The 21,591-nt window shown below is 42.4% G+C and overlaps 1 protein-coding gene across 2 annotated transcripts; it reads left to right on the forward strand.

The window, feature by feature from the left end:
• Positions 1-1,269: 1,269 nt before the first annotated feature.
• On the forward strand, positions 1,270-20,932 carry myh7ba (myosin, heavy chain 7B, cardiac muscle, beta a). Of its 2 annotated transcripts, XM_077573812.1 has the most exons (44): positions 1,270-1,351; positions 1,429-1,594; positions 1,819-1,969; positions 2,540-2,643; positions 2,724-2,867; positions 2,961-3,117; positions 3,198-3,225; positions 3,450-3,546; positions 4,157-4,249; positions 4,347-4,410; positions 5,370-5,468; positions 5,549-5,652; positions 5,714-5,852; positions 5,929-6,047; positions 7,437-7,586; positions 7,661-7,831; positions 7,897-8,076; positions 8,166-8,298; positions 8,362-8,432; positions 9,545-9,632; positions 9,701-9,818; positions 11,015-11,138; positions 11,234-11,370; positions 13,486-13,741; positions 13,837-14,079; positions 14,272-14,448; positions 14,793-14,938; positions 15,028-15,118; positions 15,199-15,588; positions 15,659-15,785; positions 16,204-16,322; positions 16,417-16,613; positions 16,679-16,862; positions 16,937-17,102; positions 17,185-17,309; positions 17,377-17,492; positions 17,746-17,938; positions 18,645-18,848; positions 19,440-19,565; positions 19,652-19,822; positions 19,948-20,052; positions 20,139-20,234; positions 20,561-20,695; positions 20,831-20,932. In XM_077573812.1, the coding sequence occupies exons 3-44, from the start codon at positions 1,873-1,875 to the stop codon at positions 20,840-20,842; spliced, it is 5,796 nt and encodes a 1,931-aa protein (XP_077429938.1). In that variant the 5' UTR covers positions 1,270-1,351; positions 1,429-1,594; positions 1,819-1,872; the 3' UTR covers positions 20,843-20,932. The 2 variants fall into 2 exon arrangements, with proteins under 2 accessions (XP_077429938.1, XP_077429937.1); XM_077573811.1 differs by lacking the exons at positions 1,270-1,351; positions 1,429-1,594; positions 1,819-1,969; ... (1 more) ...; positions 2,724-2,867; positions 3,450-3,546 and adding an exon at positions 4,039-4,062 and having other exon boundaries at positions 3,021-3,117.
• The last annotated feature ends 659 nt before the right edge of the window (positions 20,933-21,591 follow it).

Below are 21,591 nucleotides of genomic sequence, written 5' to 3' on the forward strand. Positions count from 1 at the left end.
AGATTGACTCGAGTTGAGTTATTTTATACGAGAAGGTAATTGAAACCTGTGCAAATGTCCAATCTTGAAAACAGGAGCATTGACGGGCCTGAGCGCATTAGTCTAAATGATTTTGAAGAACACTGGGGATGTAAGGAGAGCTGTGACCCGGACAAGTCAGCTGTTGTGGAAGACAGCAGTTTAGTGGTGCAGAGAGATGTGCTGGGTGGGGGGTGACACTAGCGTTGCAAACACTTCACTATGTGTTTGTATATATATATATATATATATAATATATGTGTGTGTGTGTGTGTGTGTGCGAGTGTTTACAGACTTATTTAAAGCCAGCAGCTCCGGGGACTTTGGGATTCATCTCCTCCTCCTGTGTTATCAGCATGCCAGCTTTACAAACAGCGTAGCGAGTGACATAGTACATAAAGCAGCCTCGGCCACTCCGAAGAGCCCCTTCTCCCAGAATAGCTCTGGCCGGCTCTATCTCACTGATGCCCGACAACGTTTGAGCCATCACGGCGACACCTCATAGTCTGCCACCACAACAGATAACACCATCCACAAAGATGGCCGCCGCCGCTAAGGCCCACTTGAAGACAATATATGAGAATGGTTGGAGACGGCTCGTTAATGTTTCGTTTAGCCACTTATGACTTCATCTGGGTGCTTTTGTAAGTATCCAACGTAGGCCACAGTGACCAGTTGATGTCCCAGTGAGGAATTCTGGACTCTGGCTTTGTCTATTCTGAGAAACTGTGCTCCAACTGTCCCTCCCCCCATACCACGCTGCAACCTTTCCCCTTGCTTTCAAGGTCAGATTTGGCCGAGCCAGAATGCGCTTGTGAAAAAATGACCCCATAAAACAAAAGACAAAAAGTTAGGCCCAAAGTGAATCTTAAGTTAAAAAAAATTTTTCTTACATTGTCATTTAATTGATTCAATTTTGTCACTTTAAACTTTGCAACTTTGTTGCGTAGGCGCCACACCATCATTCCCTCTATTAATAAAAATTTATGTATTTATAGTAACTTGTTTAATGCCCCACAGCTCCCGAAATAATCCTCTAAGGTTGCATCCTCAGAGAGGCCAAATACAATAGCAAACATCCCAGTCAACTTCACACAACACAAACGACCTCTTTTGACTGTTGATACTGATGAAAATACAATCACACTATTCTTACATCAGACTTTTATGCTAATGTTATTTTTGCTAGAGGCCTTAATTTCATAATTAGTGCATGGAAGCAACCATGTCCAGCCGAGCTGGCAATGACGCAGCTCCAAACAGTCACTTGTGCCAAACGTAAGAAATGAAGCATTCTCCCCAGTGGCCACAGCGCGTGGAGTGCACAAAATAAGTAAGCTACAAAAATAGCCCGCTTGGGTTTAGCGCAATGACAAAAACGTTGCTTTCCTTTTGTGTCAATTGAGACAGGCGCTCAGCACCAATGGGCGCTGGAGGAGGCGGCATAAACTAATGAGGGACAAATGTCCACTGACCGTGACCTTGACAACACACTATAAAGCAGACCACTTCTCACCCTGCTGTTATTTCCTCGTGCGCGTCTCGCCAAGTCACCCGACAGCTCTTTGCATCCTAGGTGGGTTACTTTTTTTTTTCTTTTTCTTTTTTTACGCACGGCTTGACTGACGCCTCTCACGCGCCTCATCGACTTCTCTTCAATTTAATTTCCTCTCCTCATCTTCAATGTGTAGTTCTCGTCATTTCAAGTCTTTTTGGGACGCAGCTGTGTTTCCATACTTTTGTTTTTGCGAACCCTCTGAAAAGAAGATTGATTGATCATTTGTTGTGTTTTGCTCCAAGGAACCACACACGTCGTCTGCCTGACTTAGGCCTGGCTGTCGGGGAGGTGCAACCATGTCCCGTTTTGACATGAAGGAGTTCGGGGAAGCTGCGTCCTTTTTACGCAAATCGGATTTGGAGCAACTCGCCGTGCAAACTGTCGCTTTTGACGGTAGGCCTTCTCACGCAAAATGCAAAGAAATGCTATATGAGATGCACTTTTAGCTCCTTAAAAATGACAATACAACTGATTCAGTCGATATGGTGAGACAACAACCTAATGTCAGAAAAGTTAAATGTTTGTTTGGTTTTTAAATGCACCAGTGGGCCAAACAGAAATAAAGTATTACAAATGTACTTGTATCTCCATTTTTATGCAAGATAATATAAAAGACTGTTATTGATACATTGTAGTAATGTAAAAAATAAAATCTAAATTCAAGAAAACCATAAAGAGAATACTAATATTGAATTATTATAACAAACATGCGATATTATTAGTGAACTCCAACTAGTAGCCACAAAGATAAGCCGAAATTTCTATACAAATTGTTAGCTCTGAATAAGAAGACCAGTAGAAGGCATTACAGTAATTAAAGATAACCTACAAACAAATTAAATAGTTTCAATTACAAAAAAGATCTGCTGTTTTATATACTGTAAACATGAATACATTTTTGTGCATGGTTTCTTTTTTGTACTTTTATTTTAAATTAATCAATATGGTCTCCTCTCTCTTCAGGTAAGAAGCGAGCATGGATCCCCGATGAGAAAGAGGCGTACATTGAGATCGAGATCAAGGAGCACCATGGGGACAATATCACTGTCCAGACTAAAAATGGAAAGGTAAAGTGCAAACATCCAAAATGTCATTTTTGTTTTGTTCCATCACTCCGGCTCAAAATGTCCTCTTGGTGTCTGCACAGACTCTGACTGTGAAGGAGGGCGACATCCAGCAGATGAACCCCCCCAAGTACGACATGATTGAAGACATGGCCATGTTGACGCATCTCAACGAAGCCTCGGTCCTCTTCAACATGCGCAGACGCTACTCGGCCTGGATGATCTATGTAAGTTAGGCTGACCTTCGCTGACCTTCGCTGACTAGTCTAAGTCAACTTGGGTAGGGTTAATCATATTCCTTGTCCTGGTGTCACCTTTAGACCTACTCGGGCCTCTTCTGTGTGACGGTGAACCCGTACAAATGGCTGCCGGTCTACACGGCTCCTGTGGTCGCCGCCTATAAAGGCAAACGACGGTCCGAGGCCCCTCCGCACATTTACTCCATTGCGGATAATGCCTACAATGCTATGTTGCGCAGTAAGAGTCACACGTACACACAAAAACCCTCGTACAGGTGGTACATGAATGTTGAATTGCAAATATTCTATCTCTTTCAGATCGGGAGAATCAGTCCATGCTTATCACGTAAGTACCTTCTTCCTTCATTTGTTATTTCTATGTACAAACAAGTCACAAAACTGGTAACAGAATTTAGCAGCCATTTTTACAAGGGATAAATAAACAACAAACATATTTTTCTATCAAGGATTTTTCACTTTTTCTTTCTCTTGTAACAAGCTGTGTGGTATTTTGCTCTACTTTATTTCGTTCTCTGCCGTCTTTTCACCTGTTATTTTTCGCACTCCTAGCGGAGAATCCGGTGCTGGCAAAACTGTCAACACGAAACGTGTCATTCAGTATTTTGCCATTGTGGCAGCTCTTGGGGAAACCTCTGCTAAGAAAGCAGTAAGGCAAACATGGCAACTGTACTTTTTTACTTTTCCTCCCTTTTTCAATCCTTTTTGTTTTGATTTTTGGGCTGACTTTTATTTTCCTTTTTGTTTTTGTATTTTTTTTCCACACCAGGAATCCTTTATTGTATTCCCATACATTTCCATTCCTAAGAATGTCAGAACTGCTTAATCATGTCTTCCCCCTCATGTGCTTTGCAGCCCCTTTGCAATGCTCTCTTATTGAATTTTGAATGACTTTTTCCCCTCTCATTTTTGTTTTGATCCAAATATTTTCTTGAATTTTTGACTTTTCTATGTTGTTTGATCCTCATTCCCCTCTCACACTTCTTCATATAAAACATGGAGGTCTTTGTTTTTTTTTTACCATTGCTTTTAACAACCAGCTTTTATCGGTCATGACAACGTTCCCTGTTGTGAAAGTCTCATGAAGTCAAATATGACAAGATGTCGCTCTCACACATTTTGTTGTCTTTTCACCTTGCAGCAAGGTCCTGCCACGAAGACGGGGGTGAGTGACAGGAGCATGGCGTCTTTTTAAAAACAAAACAAAAAACAATGCATCACATTGTCTGATTGACCACAAATGGGCATCTCTCTCTCAGGGGACTCTGGAGGATCAGATCATTGAGGCCAACCCTGCCATGGAGGCCTTTGGGAATGCCAAAACGTTGAGGAATGACAACTCGTCACGTTTTGTGAGTTTTTTTTTTTTTTAATACCCTGGCTCTGGGCCTTGGGATTTGCGTTCATATTCAGTGTTCTATGTAAAAATACAACTCATTTTCCCCACAGGGAAAGTTCATCAGGATCCATTTTGGCCCCACTGGCAAACTGGCTTCTGCTGACATTGATATATGTGAGTTGGCCTAATCACCTTAAGCAGGTTGTGCTATGTTTATCATTTGTATTTGTTTGTTTGAATACCACTAGGCATGAGCCAATTATGTTTGCTTTGAAAAAGTCAAAGCTAATAATAACGGCTAATACTGGCTGTCAGCAGCAAAGAGCTCTACTGTATACTGAATATGATTGGCTGCTTGCAGAGTTGAGTAAACAATCCACCTCTTTGAAGTTAATTGCCTCCAATGAACTTTTTTCCTCCTCCTTGTGAGCAGAGAGGGGATGGTTGAGCAGTTACGCACAGAGGAGTAGGGAAGCGGGGACCAAGACTGTTTTCATTTTGCAAAAAAAAAAAAAAAAAAGTACCAACAGGTACTAGTTCACCCCAAGGACAGCATGAGTAGTAACCCACGGGTCAGTTCTAAAAAATGATAGGACACCGTTTCTAAGAAAAATGAATACAGAAGCAAAATGTTAACAATTTATTCATTGAACCTTAACATGTTTCTTTTATATTTTGTTTAAAAATAAAATAGACTGTGGTCAATGGGAAAACATGCTGTTTCTATTTACCCATATATATATATATATATATACGTATATATTAAAAAGGTCATTTTACAGCTGTAATTTTAATACCGTGAAACAATATTTTTGCTCACAGTCAGAATCTAATATCAGCCCAAGCTTACATATGACTTGCTTTTGATTTTGTGCGTCTCTGGGATTAGCTCTATCTCCCTGTGAGCCTGAAAAAAAAAGATGTCTAAACGGATGGTTGGGATTGAAATAGGAAGAACAGTTTCAACCAGATCCAGAGTTCCTTCTGGGTCCAAGAGTACAAAACATCTCATTCATTATCCCCATTTTAGTTGACTGTGCGTCTTGAACCTTCAACAATAAACATTTACACAGTAACTCAATACCAGAGATCTGTTTTATTATGTCATGGCGTGTCTCTCTTTTGCTCCTTAGATCTTTTGGAGAAATCCCGAGTGATTTTCCAGCAGCCGGGCGAAAGGAGCTACCACATTTACTACCAGATCATGTCGCAGAAGAAACCAGAACTATTAGGTGGTGATTTCATTGTTGTCTTAAGACGTTTCATTATTTTGACATGACATGATGTGTGATTCGAACCTCTTTTGTTGCAGACATGCTGCTGGTGTCCTCCAACCCATACGACTATCACTTCTGCTCTCAGGGGGTGACCACTGTGGAGAACTTGGATGATGGACAGGAGCTGATGGCCACCGATGTAAGAGATGACAGAATATCATGTTGTTGGGCTCCATCAAATAACCAGATCGCCTCTGCAGCACGCCATGGATATCCTCGGCTTCCTGCCGGACGAGAAGTACGGCTGCTATAAAATAGTGGGCGCCATCATGCACTTCGGCAACATGAAATTCAAGCAAAAGCAGCGCGAGGAGCAGGCAGAGACGGACGGCACTGAAAGTAGGGAGCCACAATCGCAACCGCAACGGCACAAAAACAAGTTTGTGATTTGTTGGGGTTATTTTTTTCTGTTAAGGTGTAGACAAGGCCTCGTACCTGATGGGCGTCAGTTCAGCTGACCTCATCAAAGGCCTCCTCCACCCGAGGGTGAAAGTGGGGAATGAATATGTGGTCAAGGGACAGAATGTTGAACAGGTAAGACCACACAAAGCAGATGAGCTATGGACACAAAACCAGGATTATAATAGTTTAGGATTTTTAGAGTTAAAGAGTTGAGGCAATTTTTTTTTTTAATTTCGATTCGGTTAGTTTTAATGAGTTTTAAGAGTGGCTATGTTAGATTTTATTTGCTGATTTTATATGCTTCATTTTCATTTAGTTTTTATTAGTCTTAGTATTAGTTTTTAGTTGTTGTTTTTTAGCATATGGTGCTAAATAAGTGCAAGACGGGAAAAAAAAGGTCACAAGTATTGTGTAATAAAGTAAACTGCAAATCCCAAATGAGCCGTTAACCTTCTGTCCAATAATAATAATACCAAAAATAAATACATTTAAAGAATTTATGATTGGAAAGAATTGATAAAGACTAATGTGAAGGACTGTAGCATGTACTAATTTCCAGAAAATTTAATAACATTTGCACTTAACGCAATCAAAAATGTTATAAAACCCAATAATGTAACATTTCAACAACGTCATAAAAAATCCTGACTGATATTATTGGATTTTTTTTTTTAACCAATAATGGAATGCATTGCTACATTAGTAAGGATTTATTATATTTTCTGATGGGTCTTATTTATTTTTTTCTCAAAACTGATCATGTAAAACTTGACAAATAATATAATATATGTTTATATGTAGAATATTATAATATTTTATGTTTTGGGAATCTAAGACTGTTATACACACCCACAGCAAAAAATGGAGTGTAAAAAAATGTATGTTAAATGTTTAGGGTTTTATATTTTATCACTGTCTGATTTAAATGGGCAGCACGGTGGCTGACTGGTTAGCACGTCCGCCTCCGCAGTCAAGAAAATGGATGGATGGATGGATGATTTAAATGGAGGACGTGTTGGAGTTATTTGACAGCGTTGAATTATTTAGCATTAAACCAATTCTGTAAAGAGTTCATCAAAGTAAACTCCACCCGCTTGCAAAGACATTCTGGGATATGATATAATATATACAATATAATAATGTACTAAAATGTTGCATTAGATGCAAAAATTTTACAATATTAGTCAGGACTTTTAATTACATTATTGGTGAAGTTATTATATTAGTTGGGTTTATTACATTTCTGTTTGAGTTACCTGCAAGTGCAAATTTAATTTCTTACGTGAACATTTTCGCTATAATCATAGTTGGTTATTGATTTTTTTTTAAAGGCATTGTTTTGTCAACAAAAATGTTTTTTCAATTTTACTTTAATTATGTGATGAGTTTTGGTTAACTATAATAACCTTGCTTGAAACCCGAGCAACTCTGCACGCACTACATTCAGGTGTGAAGGCAACCGGAGCTACTGTATATGTGTAAATGACAGCTGCATATACAATATTTGCGCATGTGTTGTAGGTGAACTACGCCGTAGGCGCTCTGGCCAAAGCGACATACGACCGCATGTTCAAATGGATGGTGGGACGGATTAACCGGACCCTCTACACCTCACTGCCCCGCCAGTTCTTCATAGGAGTGCTGGACATCGCTGGCTTCGAGATCTTTGAGGTAAACTGGCTTATTATACAGCTTGTTCGTAAATGATGTGTTCATGTTTTGAACCCGACGGCGTCTCGTTGCAGCTCAACAGCTTTGAGCAGCTGTGCATCAACTTCACCAATGAGAAACTGCAACAGTTTTTCAACCACCACATGTTCATCCTGGAGCAGGAGGAGTATAAGCGGGAGGGCATCGAATGGACCTTCATCGATTTCGGCCTGGACCTTCAGGCGTGCATCGATCTCATCGAGAAGGTAGAGAAGATGTTCACTTTTTTTTTTTTTTAGCTTCATTAGAGTGAACTGTTGCTTTCTTGCAGCCTCTTGGCATCATGTCCATCCTTGAAGAGGAGTGCATGTTCCCAAAAGCCACAGACACCAGCTTTAAAGCCAAGATGTTTGATAATCACATCGGCAAGTCTCCAAATTTCCAAAAGCCACGTCCGGACAAGAAGCGCAAGTTTGAAGCCCACTTTGAGCTCGTGCACTATGCTGGAGTGGTGAGTGCTGCCTTCTCATTGACAATTTTATCCTTCTGATCGAGCTGCTATATGTACTTCAACAATTGCATGTCTGATGCGTTTGACAGGTGCCATATAATATCATCGGCTGGTTGGACAAAAACAAAGACCCGCTGAATGAGACAGTGGTGAGTGTTTTCCAAAAGTCGGCAAACAAGCTGCTAGCTTCTCTGTACGAGAACTACGTCGGCTCAGACTCAGGTAGGGAAAAAGTTCCACACATCAATTGATACCCGCAGGTGGCTAACTTTCAATCAACTGCAGATCTCAAGACCGGGACCAGAGAGAAGCGGAAGAAGGCAGCCTCATTCCAGACCGTGTCTCAGTTGCACAAGGTGAGCCCGACTCCATTTTTCTTATTCAGGGTATGGCGTGGGCATCAGAGGAGCTCTGGGACGGAGGCAGTTAAGACTTGCAGTGATGTTTAGGGCAATGATCACATGAACATCACTTTAAGTCTGTGCTGGCTCCGCCCTCATTTCATCACTGGTGAAGTCTGGTGGCCGCCAAATGGGTGTATGGAGAGAGAGAGAGAGAGAGAGAGAGAGAGAAAAATACAGGTGCATGTCAGTAAACTTGAATATCATACAGAAGTTTGTTTATTATTGCTTCTTTTGTAATATTCAACATTTCTTAACAAGGGGGTTGTCATTAACTGCAAGCTATAAGCATACAAAAATAACCTGAATTATATTGTGTATGAAATTCACTTTTTGAATTGAATGATTTAATTTGAAGTCCACAAAAAATATTTTTATTTTTGAAAATGTACCTGATTATATATACTTTAAAAAAAAAAACGTGACGATTTTTCTGGGGCGAAAAAGACATTTACCCAGACCAACATATTTTTACAGAATTAATTGAACTTTCTGCTTTATTTTATTGGCATAGTCTCAACATGTTCAACACAGCTTAATAGAGCCTGTTCACATAAAATAGCCTTGGCTTTTTATTTTTCTTCTTTTAGAAATGTACATATTATAACCTGGACTTGTACCCCAAATCCATGTTTATTATAATAATTTATTTACCCACCAAATCCCGAATCCATTAGAATGGGTTACTAATTGTATACTTGCTAAAAAATAACCCAAAAAAAACCCATCATACAGTACAAAAAATTTTTTTTGTATCTACATCATTTGTTGTCCAAAGCCTCATTCACTTAAAAAACAAAAACATATCAAAATGTACCTGGATGCGGCCGCCAAGACAACCTATTGAAAGATTTCCCTTTTAACTTTAAAATATCTTACTTAGTGCTAAGCTAACCTCTTCGGTTCAGCATTCACGTTTGCAAACTCGTGTCAGAGGCCAACAAGGAAGTAACGACAAAGGCATTGATACGCTGCCTTAGATGAGCTTTGTTGACTGATTGCGTAACAGTTTGAATTGCAAGATGTCATCATTGAATACAATTTGCAATTCTGCTTTTTCTCTGCAGGAAAATCTTCACAAGCTGATGACAAACCTGCGCTGCACGCAGCCTCACTTTGTGCGCTGCATCATCCCCAATGAGACCAAGACTCCTGGTAACGCTCAGCTCAAATACATCGCGGGTAGGCCGGCCATCTGGGTCCGACTCACATTTTTTGTGCAGGTATCATGGACCCGTTCCTGGTGCTGCACCAGCTTCGCTGCAACGGCGTGCTGGAGGGCATCAGGATCTGCAGAAAGGGCTTTCCTAATCGCATCCTCTACGGAGAGTTCAAGCAGCGGTAGGTCAAAGAGGGCATATGGATCACACATAGTATAATCGATAAGAATATAGGATAAGGTTTAAGGTTTGTGAATATTCAGTGCGAATCACTGTTATACAATCAAATACCTGTAGATGAACTGACTAATTGTTGAAGTGAAAATGTTGAATGTTACAGCAAGCATTTTCGTTAAGCAAAAATGTTAAACTCATTTACATTAAGTATTTCATTACTAATGCTTCCGTTATATGAACTGCTAATTGCAAGGTACTGTTTGCTTGACATTGTAGCAAAAATGACTCACATATTGATCTGGCATTATGGCTTGAAGTTGACCCGGGCTGGGAATGCGTCAGCTTTCAATTTAAAGACGTAAACAGCAGCAAGCGGATGAAGTTTAAAGCTGCCCAATGTAGAAAATTTAATTTCGTATGGCTACTGCCACATGTGGTTGAAAAATTGAAATGCACATTCCCATCTCATGTACACAATGTCACATCCGCAGAAGGCGGGGAAATTCGAACCAGAATCCAGTTTGAAAACTTTTGTCCAGAGGCTTGCAGTAGTACCCATTGTGAACAGCTAAGGTCTTAATTTGCTCATTAGAAGATATTTGAATCATATATGGTCACCTAAATTTTTTATTTTTAGGCAACTTTAAGTGCCTGATCACTATTATTATAATTGACTAAAACTAACGAAATAACCAAAACTACAATTGAAAAAAAAAAAAATCCTCAACGAAATACAATAAAACAAAAATGAACTGAAACCATGTCTTACATTTATAACACTAACTATCTAAAACTAACTGCATACATTAGCTTTCGGGGGTTTAACTTAAATATTTATTTTGCTATTGCTTTACATCAGTACAGAAAAGGAAGGTCAAACAGTCGTATGAGAATTGTAGGTTACTTAATTACACAATAATTAGTGACTTTTTTTTTTTTTAATCTTGCGCTCGACAATAAATTAAATGAAAACTAAAAATAAGTGTTTGTTTGTTTTAAAAAGAAAAAAAAGCTAACAACCGTGCTCTAAAATCTAATAAACTAAGTGAAAAGGTCAAAACTAAATAAAAACAAACTTTGATAAAAAATCCAAAACTATTATAACCCTGGATCCGATACATACGAGGGTTGCCCTTGAACAACGGCAAGTGGTTTTCCGGTTCATATGATGTCCTAATTTTTTTTGTGCCGTTCACCTAGCTACCGCATCCTGAACCCACAAGCCATCCCAGATGACAAGTTTGTGGATAGCAGGAAAGGCGCAGAGAAGCTGCTGGCCTCCTTGGAAATCGACCATAACCAATATCGATTTGGACACACTAAGGTACATCACCTCCTCACCTCCTCGGAGGGTGTGATGTTATCGTCAAGTTGTTTATTTATTTATTATTATTATTATTATGATTCTGTGGGCAACAGGTATTCTTCAAGGCAGGCCTGCTGGGTCAACTGGAGGAAATGAGGGACGAGCGTTTGGCCAAAATTCTGACGCTGCTGCAGGCGGTGGCTCGAGGCACGCTGATGAGGATGCAGCGGAGGCTTATGAATCAAAGGAGGTCAACTATTTCCTTGTCAAAGACCTTCAATAGCAACTTGATCATCTTGTGTTCACTCCCTTGCAGTTGTATGAGCGTGTGTGAGGCGTGCGCGTATCCTTTTACGGTCGCCAGGCGCGCGTGTGGCCCTTCTGTTAATACCGTCGTCCACGCGCGCCCGCAGGTCTGCAGCCATTCTCTCCATTAGCTGCCCGTAAAGCAAACAATGCTGACGGTGCCCTCGGAGCCACATGGCGACATGTGTCAAGTGGCAGCTGCTCGGGGCCTCCCTAAAAATACAACCGGCGGCCCCCTTCTTGGATGCCCGATGGCCCCTGGCCCCTTTTGTCCACGGCGCCTGTGCTTTCAAGCGAGCGCATTGATGGGATGCGTGGCGGGTGACGGAGGATTAAAGCCTGCCGCCGGGCGGAAGGTTTGGGTTGCTATAAAAACACAGACGCTCACCTTTGAGGGGCACCCAGCGTGGAGTTATGGCAAAAATGCGATCGGCTGCCCCGCCCTCATTCAGTCACCCGGGGGCGTGCGCGCACCCACTAAAATTCACCCTCTAAACACTGACGGCAAGTCCTTGAGCGCTGCTGGGTTGCGGCTCCATATTTAGGCCTGTGGGAAGCCATCCTGCAGAGACTAAATCAATCCGCTAACCCAGTTGGGTCAGTCATGAAACATCAAAAGCGGCGTTGGGTGTATCGGTTCACACCATCACATCCCCCTCGTGTGTCTTTAGAGCGACTAAGCATCAAGGGCAAGTCACTAAATAAAGAAATGTGCAACTCTAGAATTACACGTTCGAAGCTTCTTCCTTTGACTAGTCGATGACAGCCAAAAGCGTGACATCACTGGTCACATTTCAATGCAACAAAGTCTCTTTAACTAGTAAAATATAAATTTTAGCTCCATGGTCCAAATATTGCTTTAATATTACTACTGTACACGTGTTGAATGGGTATGACATGTAAAGCAACCGTATATTTTAGTTAATGATGAACTTCAGCGGTTGATCAAAGTGGTTGTAGAGTTAGAAAATGAAATGTAATCATTAAATTGCATTTTTTTCTCAATCGAAAATAATTCTATAGATGTAAAAATAATTTTAAAACTGTATTTTCAGAAAACAAAGGTAAAAATCATCTCTGAGTTTGGCTGTTTCAAATATATATTTTTTGTTTGTGTTTATTTATAACGGTCATAAATTATAGGAACAATTCACACAAACATAAAGCAAAACCATTAAAGTTATGAACAAAATCGGTGACAAAGGGCAACCTTGGCGGAGTCCAACCCTTAGTGGAAACGAATTTGAGTAACTGACGGCAATGCGGACCAAACTCCGACATCGGTCGTACAGGGACCGAACAGCCCGTATCAGGTGGCTCGGTGACCCCGTACTCCCGAAGCACCCCCCAACAATGATATATAATTTTTAAAGAAAGAACTATATATCCCAATACAGCATTATTCAATCAAATGCATGAAAATTTATGGAAATTTTCTATTCTTCTAATTTCTAATTTCTCATTGTAAGTTTCTCATTGCACAAGAGTGCGACCAATATCAGCCGCCATCATGAATATAATATAACTCATATCTTGAAATAAGGCCGGTAGCCGATACCTGGTATCGGTACTCTCCTGTCCCTAATATTTATAAATATGTTGTGCAAGTCCATATCCCACTCAGGGGGCAAACAAGGGAACAACAAACATGTCCAAAACTTCCTTGCGACAAGAAAAAACATGAAAACATTTGGCGAACCTTTAACAAATGTTGCGGCCTTGAAAAAGCCCTGATGAGAAATCAACATCCAGTACCTTCGCAAACACTCGCAATCGTTCGTGAGTTCGCCGCATCCATGCCCGTCGACCAAATAGCTTTGGTTAAAAAATTGGCATTTGCACAGTTTGCACGTCGTCGTCCTAAATTTGACATTAACAATAATACCCCCCCCCCCCCACACACACACACACACACACACACCTCCACCATCTCCCGTGAAATTGTGCATTGGGCCACAGTTTGGTTAATGCCGGCCCTGGTTCAGGACAATACCCAATTCCAACTGTATAGTAAATGGGCTTGTACAAAATGACAACAAGAGTCTTTTCCTGGTTGTAGTGAGGCCCTGATGATTATCCAGTGGAACATCCGAGCCTTCAACGCAGTGAAGAACTGGCCTTGGATGAAGCTCTTCTTCAAGATTAAGCCCCTCCTGAAGAGCGCCGCCACGGAGAAGGAGCTGGCCAATCTGAAGGTGGAGATGGTGCAGCTCAAGGAGGCCTTGGACAAATCCGACGTCAAGCGCAAAGAGCTGGAAGAGCGGCAGGTCAGCATGATCCAAGAGAAGAACGACCTCTCGCTGCAGCTGCAGGCGGTATGTGTTTATTCCCAACCTATTGACACATTCCGCTTTTAGACTGGGAATGTCATGGAGCGCGCGTTTCTTCCTCTCCTGCGTCTCACCAACAGGAGCAAGACAATCTTGCAGATGCCGAGGACCGCTGCGACCTGCTCATCAAAACCAAAATCCAGTTGGAAGCCAAAGTCAAAGAGCTGCTGGAGAGGCTGGAGGATGAGGAGGAGACGAGCGCTAATCTGCTGGCCAAGAAGCGAAAGCTGGAGGACGAATGTTCCGAGTTGAAGAGAGACATAGATGACTTGGAGCTGACCTTGGCTAAAGTGGAGAAGGAGAAACACGCCCTTGAGAACAAGGTGACTCTCATGTCAACAGTCAACACTGGCCACTAACGCAACACAGAAACTATTAATCTACCTGTATATACTGTACCGCTTGTGGTCATAAGCGACATGAAAAACTTCACAGAGATTCAAACATAAAAAGGGAAAATAAATGTTGTGGTGGTAGTTTTGCTCAAAAACAGGCCCTTCTGGTTTCTGTTACAGGTGAAGAACCTGGTTGAGGAAATGGCAGTTTTGGATGAAACCATACTGAAGCTGACCAAAGAGAAGAAGGCTCTCCAAGAGGCGCACCAGCAGACTCTGGATGACCTTCAGGTGGAAGAAGACAAGGTCAACACTCTGACCAAAGCCAAATCCAAGCTGGAGCAACAAGTAGATGATGTAAGTCATGTACAACAAGCACACATTTAGAACACATGTTAACTGTAAAAGTACCGACTTTTCATGGCACTCATGATCAAAACACTAAATAATAGAAAGACACTGTAGATAAATACTGTATAAGAAGAGCTTTTCCTGCTTTTGTTCAAGTATAAGTTGAGGTCACACTAAAACACTACCAAACTTATCTTACAGTACATTGTATAATCTTTTAATAAAGACACTAAGTAAAAGATTTTTGACTGACCTTCATGAACGTATTACATTACATACAGTCTGACAGTAAATATATATATTTTTTAAAGTAGCCTTATATTTGGTGACGGTCCTAATCTTTGAACTAGCTGGAGGGCTCCCTGGAACAAGAGAAGAAGCTACGTCTGGATCTGGAACGGAACAAACGTAAACTGGAAGGAGATCTTAAACTTTCTTTAGAATCTGTTATGGATCTTGAGAACGACAAACAGCAGATGGAAGAGCGGCTCAAAAAGTAAGTCTGACTGAAATATTCACAAAAAGACTTCTTGCTTCAAAAGGTATCCAAATACCGTGTTTTATAATGATTTCGTTGTCTCCCAGAAAAGATTTTGAAATGAATGAGATGAGTTCAAAATTAGAAGATGAGCAGTTGTTGGTCAGCCAGCTCCAGAAGAAAATCAAGGAGTTGCTGGTGAGAATCGGCCTCACTCAGAGCAATGCAGACATTTTTCGTGATGTAAAAAAGCCCAAAAATAAGTCCATTTGGTCCAGGCCCGCACAGAAGAACTGGAGGAGGAGCTGGAGGCCGACAGGGCTTGCAGGGCCAAAGTGGAAAAGCAGCGTGGAGACGTGGCCCGCGAGCTGGAGGAGCTGAGCGAGCGCCTGGAGGAGGCCGGCGGGGCCACGTCGGTCCAGATCGAGATCAACAAAAAGAGAGAAGCCGATTTCCTGAAGCTGCGGCGGGACCTGGAGGAAGCCATGCTGCACCACGAGGCCACCACGGCCGCCTTAAGGAAGAAGCAAGCCGACACGGTGGCCGAGCAGAGTGAGCAGATCGACAGCCTGCAGCGGGTCAAGCAGAAGCTGGAGAAAGAAAGGAGCGAGGCCAAGATGGAGGCCGACGACCTGGCCTCCACTGTGGAGCAACTCTCCAAAGGCAAGGTAGGTAAAAACGGAGCGCACAGACGATCCCATCTCGGTAGGAACGGCATTGACCGACTCTGACCTGCAGGCTACTGCAGAGAAGACGTGTCGTCTCTATGAAGACCAACTGAACGAGGCGAAAGCCAAAGTGGAGGAGCTTCAGAGACAGCTCAATGACAGCACCTCCCACAAGGCCCGTGCTCAGGCTGAGAGCGGTAAGCAACTTTACAGGCGCATCTCGAGGTAGCTTCAAGGAGATTCCAATGGTACTCAAGATAACAGACCTCTGCCAAGGCCTAATGCACTACAATGTGCAAGACGTAATCAGTCCCGCTAACAAAGAAACTAGGATGAAAACAAAATCCATAGGAGAAGTTCTCAGACCCCTTAAGCTCCCTTTACATAAGAACCCTGAGAAGATTTGGAAAATCCCTTTGGAAAACTATTATCTCTCACCTACTCACATTTCAAAACAAGTTATAGATCTTGATTTTTTTCAGACTGACTGACTCAATATTGTCATAAGGCCAAGACTGTCGAGATTGCAGTAAAACTTCCTTCTGACTGTCAGCTTTTAAGACTGTGAAAACCGTAATCCCAGCATTAGTAACACGTGTATCTGGACCTACGCAGCCGAGCTGGGCAGGAAACTGGAAGAGCGTGATTCCACCGTCTCCCAGCTCCAACGTGCTAAGACCTCCTTTGGTCAAAATGTTGAGGATCTCAAGAAGCAGCTGGACGAAGAGTCTAAGGTCAGTTGTTGATCAGCACATGTTTGTTTACTTCCTCCACAATGCGTCCGAGTCCACTGTGATTCCTTGTGAACATTGCAACTGCTCCCTCCAGGCTAAGAACGCTTTGGCGCACGCCCTTCAGTCATCTCGCCACGACTGCGACCTCCTAAGAGAGCAGTACGACGAGGACCAGGAGGCCAAGGCGGAGATGCAGAGAGCATTGTCCAAGGCCAATACTGAGGTGGCACAGTGGAGGACCAAGTATGAAACTGACGCCATCCAGAGGACTGAAGAACTGGAGGAAGCCAAGTGAGTGACAGACTGGGAAATGAGTACGCTTGAATTTCACAGCTGAATCACTGCATTGCTATCAGGAAGAAGCTGGTGACACGTCTGCAGGTGGCGGAGGAGACGATGGAGGCCTCCAATGCCAAGTCCTCGTCTCTGGAGAAGACCAAGCATCGACTCCAGACAGAGATCGAAGACCTGATGATCGACTTGGAGCGTTCCAACGCTGCGGCTGCCGCCCTGGACAAGAAGCAGCGAAACTTTGACAAGGTACTGACCGAACAGACAGACATGTAACGCAGCTCTACTTTGTCTAAAAACAAAGTTCCTCGTTTCTGGACCAGGTGCTGACTGAGTGGAAACAAAAGTATGAGGAGTGCCAGACTGAGCTGGAGGCTTCTCAGAAAGAGTCCCGTAGCCTGAGCACAGAGCTCTTCAAACTGAAGAACTCCTACGAGGAGACCTTGGATCATCTCGAGACCGTCAAGCGAGAGAACAAGAACCTGCAGGGTAAGCGGGGCTGCGGCAGTGACGCTTGGGTTCCTCAGAAGGTCATCTGGAAGGTCAAGCTCGTTTCTTCTCTGTCAATAAGAGGAGCTCTCCGACCTGGCCGATCAAATCAGCCAGGGAGTGAAGACCATCCATGAGCTGGAGAAGATCAAGAAAGGTCTGGACATGGAGAAAAGTGAGATTCAAGCCGCGCTGGAAGAAGCGGAGGTAAATATGCGCTACCTGTGTCAAAAAGGCTACAGGATTATATCACAATTTTAAACTTGTGTTTTAGGGCGCACTTGAGCATGAAGAAAGCAAAACCTTGAGGATCCAACTGGAACTTAACCAGATCAAGGCTGACGTTGACAAGAAGTTGGCAGAAAAGGATGAAGAACTTGACAACCTCCGGCAAGTCCTGCTCCGTTTTGACAAATCCTTCCTTGTCACCGAGGCAGAGTGATTGAGAAAATCCTGCACATGCCTTGAATAATGAGTTTCTTTTCTACCGCCATATGTTGAATGTGTGAAGTGTCAGTTAAGAAAAATATCTTGTGTGGGGTAAAATGCAGTCAGGTCAGCAGTAGCCATTCATTTTTCTGACACTCCTATTGTTTACAAACGGTCTAACATGCTCTTCATCTCCTACCTTTGATCTTTTCAGCCGTAACCACCAGAGAGCGCTGGAGTCCATGCAGGCCACCTTGGATGCTGAGGCCAGGTCTCGCAGCGAGGCGGTGCGCCTGAGGAAGAAGATGGAGGGAGACCTGAATGAGATGGAGGTGCAGCTGAACCACGCCAACAGGCAGGCCGCCGAGTCACAGAAACTCTTGAGAACCGTGCAGGTTCAGTTTAAGGTAATAATTGACACGCGTCGCCAAGTGTTATTTATTGTCGATGCTTCAGAGAGTCACAGTGTCTTTCTTGCAAATGATCGTGGACCCGGGATAACGGTGTTGGGGGGGGCTCCTGTCACATGACTTAGCTACAGTAGAGTCAGACTTAAATCACCAATTTGAGGATTTGGCACTTGCTTTGCTAAAACTTAACCTTGAATTAACTTTGACATGGTATTCAACACTCAACTAGACTTCGACTTGAGCTACATGACTTGACAAGACTTGTCTGTTTAGTGACATTGTTCCATTTGTTTTGTTTGGGATGGAAACGTTTTTTTTTTGTTTGTAAAGTGCTAGCTAACCTGGCGGTACGCTATGATGCTAGCTGCAAGTATCATGGAGGGACATTCAAACATTAATGTATGTATTACTTTTGGATTGAAACATTGATTTAAAATCAGGAGCGAGCATCACAGTTTAGCTCACACATTCAAGCTTCATGTCGTTAAATTCTAGTCTGGGAACAATAAACACTTTTATTATGAATGTGTTGTATACAGCTAAGTACTGAGCGCAAAGTGGCTAAAGTTCAAATCTGTTGTGACTGAGCAAAATTGTTAGACGCGTATGACTTTGTTACCCAAGTGATGACTTGACTTGCTTCAAACTTCATGCGAGACTTACGTCTGACTTCCATTATGTGACTTACTCCCACTTCTGCCAGGACATCCAAATGGAGCTGGACGACACCGTTCACAAGAACGAGGAGCTGAAGGAGCAGGTGGCCATGACGGAGCGGCGCAACAACTTGCTAGCTGCCGAGGTGGAGGAGCTCAGGGCTCTTCTGGAGCAGAATGACCGCGCCCGGAAGCTGGCTGAGAATGAGCTGCTTGAAGCCAGTGAGAGAGTCAACCTGCTGCACTCGCAGGTAACGGGCACATGTGCTGATTTCACAACCCCTTTTGACTTGAATTGAATGGTGACGTCCTAAAGTGATTCAAAATATGGAAAAATTTATATATTTGAAAAATGTTTGTCCTATATTTACTCAAATGGATTATAGACTTAGCAATTTGTGTGAAATCAAGGAAAATTGTGATAATGGTGGGAATCTTTAAACGACCTGTTGGCCTTTGAAGGGTCATAGGGGAATTTCCAAACATCATAAGAATGCTCATAGGCCTACATGCTAAACATCACGTTATTTGACAGTCAAATGTTTTATACTCCATACTTTTTTTACTTGCTTTTAAAGGGAACATTTCAGGTTTTGTTAAGACACATTTTCTTTAGACAATAAAAGAATGTCTTTTTTGTTTTGCTTTTTAGCATTTAAAATATTTCAGTCAAATAGCTTCTACTGCACATAGCGATGCATTAGCCATTACAGGCACATTTTAAAATATTTTAATAATTACCAATGCTGTAACTGTAGGGCAAGTGGTGCTAGTCTAATAAATTGGTTAAGCACTGTGTAGATTTTTCCTTTTTGAAACAATGGCGTCTTTTTTTGTTCCAGAACACAGGGTTGATCAATCAAAAGAAGAAGCTGGAGAGCGATCTCTCCATGTTGTCTGGTGAGGTGGATGATGCCGTGCAAGAGTGCCGCAATGCAGAGGAGAAGGCCAAGAAGGCCATCACTGATGTAAGCCAAGCGCAACGTACAAGCGGATTGAAAAGCTGGACGTCGAGCTCCTTTAACAGTCATGCTGCATGCGTATTTATTTGTAGGCAGCCATGATGGCGGAGGAGCTGAAGAAGGAGCAAGACACCAGCGCCCATCTGGAGAGGATGAAGAAGAACATGGATCAGACCATCAAAGATCTCCAGATGCGGCTGGACGAGGCTGAGCAGATCGCCCTCAAGGGCGGCAAGAAGCAGGTCCAGAAGCTGGAGGCCAGGGTGAGTACTCCAATGTGCTGCCAAATGACATGTAGTGCAACACGCTGCATTTCATAATTGTAACTTTTGAGGCATAGCTTTCCATAACATTTTGGTTGAACTCCAAGTTTCGGTTGACTCCTTAGGTGAAAGAACTTGAAAGTGAGCTGGAGATGGAGCAAAAGAAGAACCAAGAGCAACTGAAGACAATGCGCAAATACGAGAGGAGAGTCAAAGAGCTAAGCTATCAGGTAAACGTCGGTGTCGGGTGGAAATGTTTACACTGCGAGTACAGTATCAAGTATTGACTGTCTTCTGAACATTTTTTGGGGGGAAGGCTGAGGAGGACAAGAAGAGCCTCGTCCGCCTGCAGGACCTCATTGACAAACTGCAGATGAAAGTGAAGAGTTACAAGAGAGTGGCTGAGGAAGCGGTGAGTTGATGATATGCTCTTTTAACTTTATTTACAGCTTAAATAACACAAGCTACTAATGTGATTCATTTAATTCAAAACATATTTTAAAACTTTTACTGACTTTTAAAAGTAAAGTGAGTATGGCTTTTAATCTGTATTTAAAAGCATTTACAGTTGGAGTTGACTTCAGTTGGCAGAGATTTGTATGCAGCAGAACAGTTAAATGCTGCTTCGCCGTGTTTGCTTTGAATTCCGGGCTCCACTAATTGACTTGAGTCCGCAAAGCTCAGAGCCCTGCTAGGAAGGCTATGTTAGTGAACGGTCCTGTGTTTTGCTGTGTTCAGGAGGAGCAGGCCAACACCAACTTGTCCAAGTACAGGAAGTTGCAGCACGAGCTGGACGACGCAGAAGAGAGGGCTGACGTGGCCGAAACACAAGTCAACAAGCTGCGTGTCCGCACACGTGACCAAGGTGGAAAGGTTGGTAGATCACTTCAGAACATGATGCAGACAACTCATTCCTAGAAGTAATCTCGGGTAAAGTCACATGGGTTGATGTTATGGTAGTCATGGCAACCATGTATGTGCAATCAAGTCTCAACTTTTCTGTTTCAGCTTCCTGAGTGATGACGAGGCCGCATGCAGACGTCACACGGGCAGGCAGCTTCAACAGCTCGAACTTCACTAGCAACCAAATAAAGATTTGATCAAAACAAACTTTTAAAAGTGTCAGTGTGAATATATATATATATATAGACAAATAAATGCCTAAAGAAGAATTTGTTTCCATCTTTATTGGACAAATATTAAGGAAAATGGAGGTCAAAACCAACATTGAAGGTTTTTTTTTTTTTTTACATAAATCAAACAGACATGATTGTTCATAAGACTTGATTTGTTTACTATTAATCACTATCGGTGTGCCTCAGACAATTAAATGATGTGGATTTACAATATTGAAACCTCAGTGATAGAAAGTCTGCTTGAGTAGGACTGATTTGAATCATTGTGCTGGATATTACATCAATCTAACAAATCCAAAGTGTAAAATACAAAAGGGTGTGACAATGACATTCTTTAGCTCTTTCTCCACCCTAATAGATTTTCAATCAGATTAACGGAATCAACCGCATACAAACACCCATCCAGCATACAGAAGCAAGAACAAAAATTCAATCAGAGCGAGAGGTCAAACCGAACCGGTGGATTTTACAACTGAACTGAGCCACAACCAACACTCGTGTTTTTGAAGCAGCTGACTTTGAAAGCAACGGAATCAGCGACACAACATGAGCAATCTGGGATTTATAAGTCCCCAGCAAACATCACTTCCTGTTGTGGTCAACAAATAAAATACCTGATTGCAAAGCACAGAA

Source organism: Vanacampus margaritifer, chromosome 8 (assembly GCF_051991255.1).
Source record: "Vanacampus margaritifer isolate UIUO_Vmar chromosome 8, RoL_Vmar_1.0, whole genome shotgun sequence".
NCBI lineage: Eukaryota > Metazoa > Chordata > Actinopteri > Syngnathiformes > Syngnathidae > Vanacampus > Vanacampus margaritifer.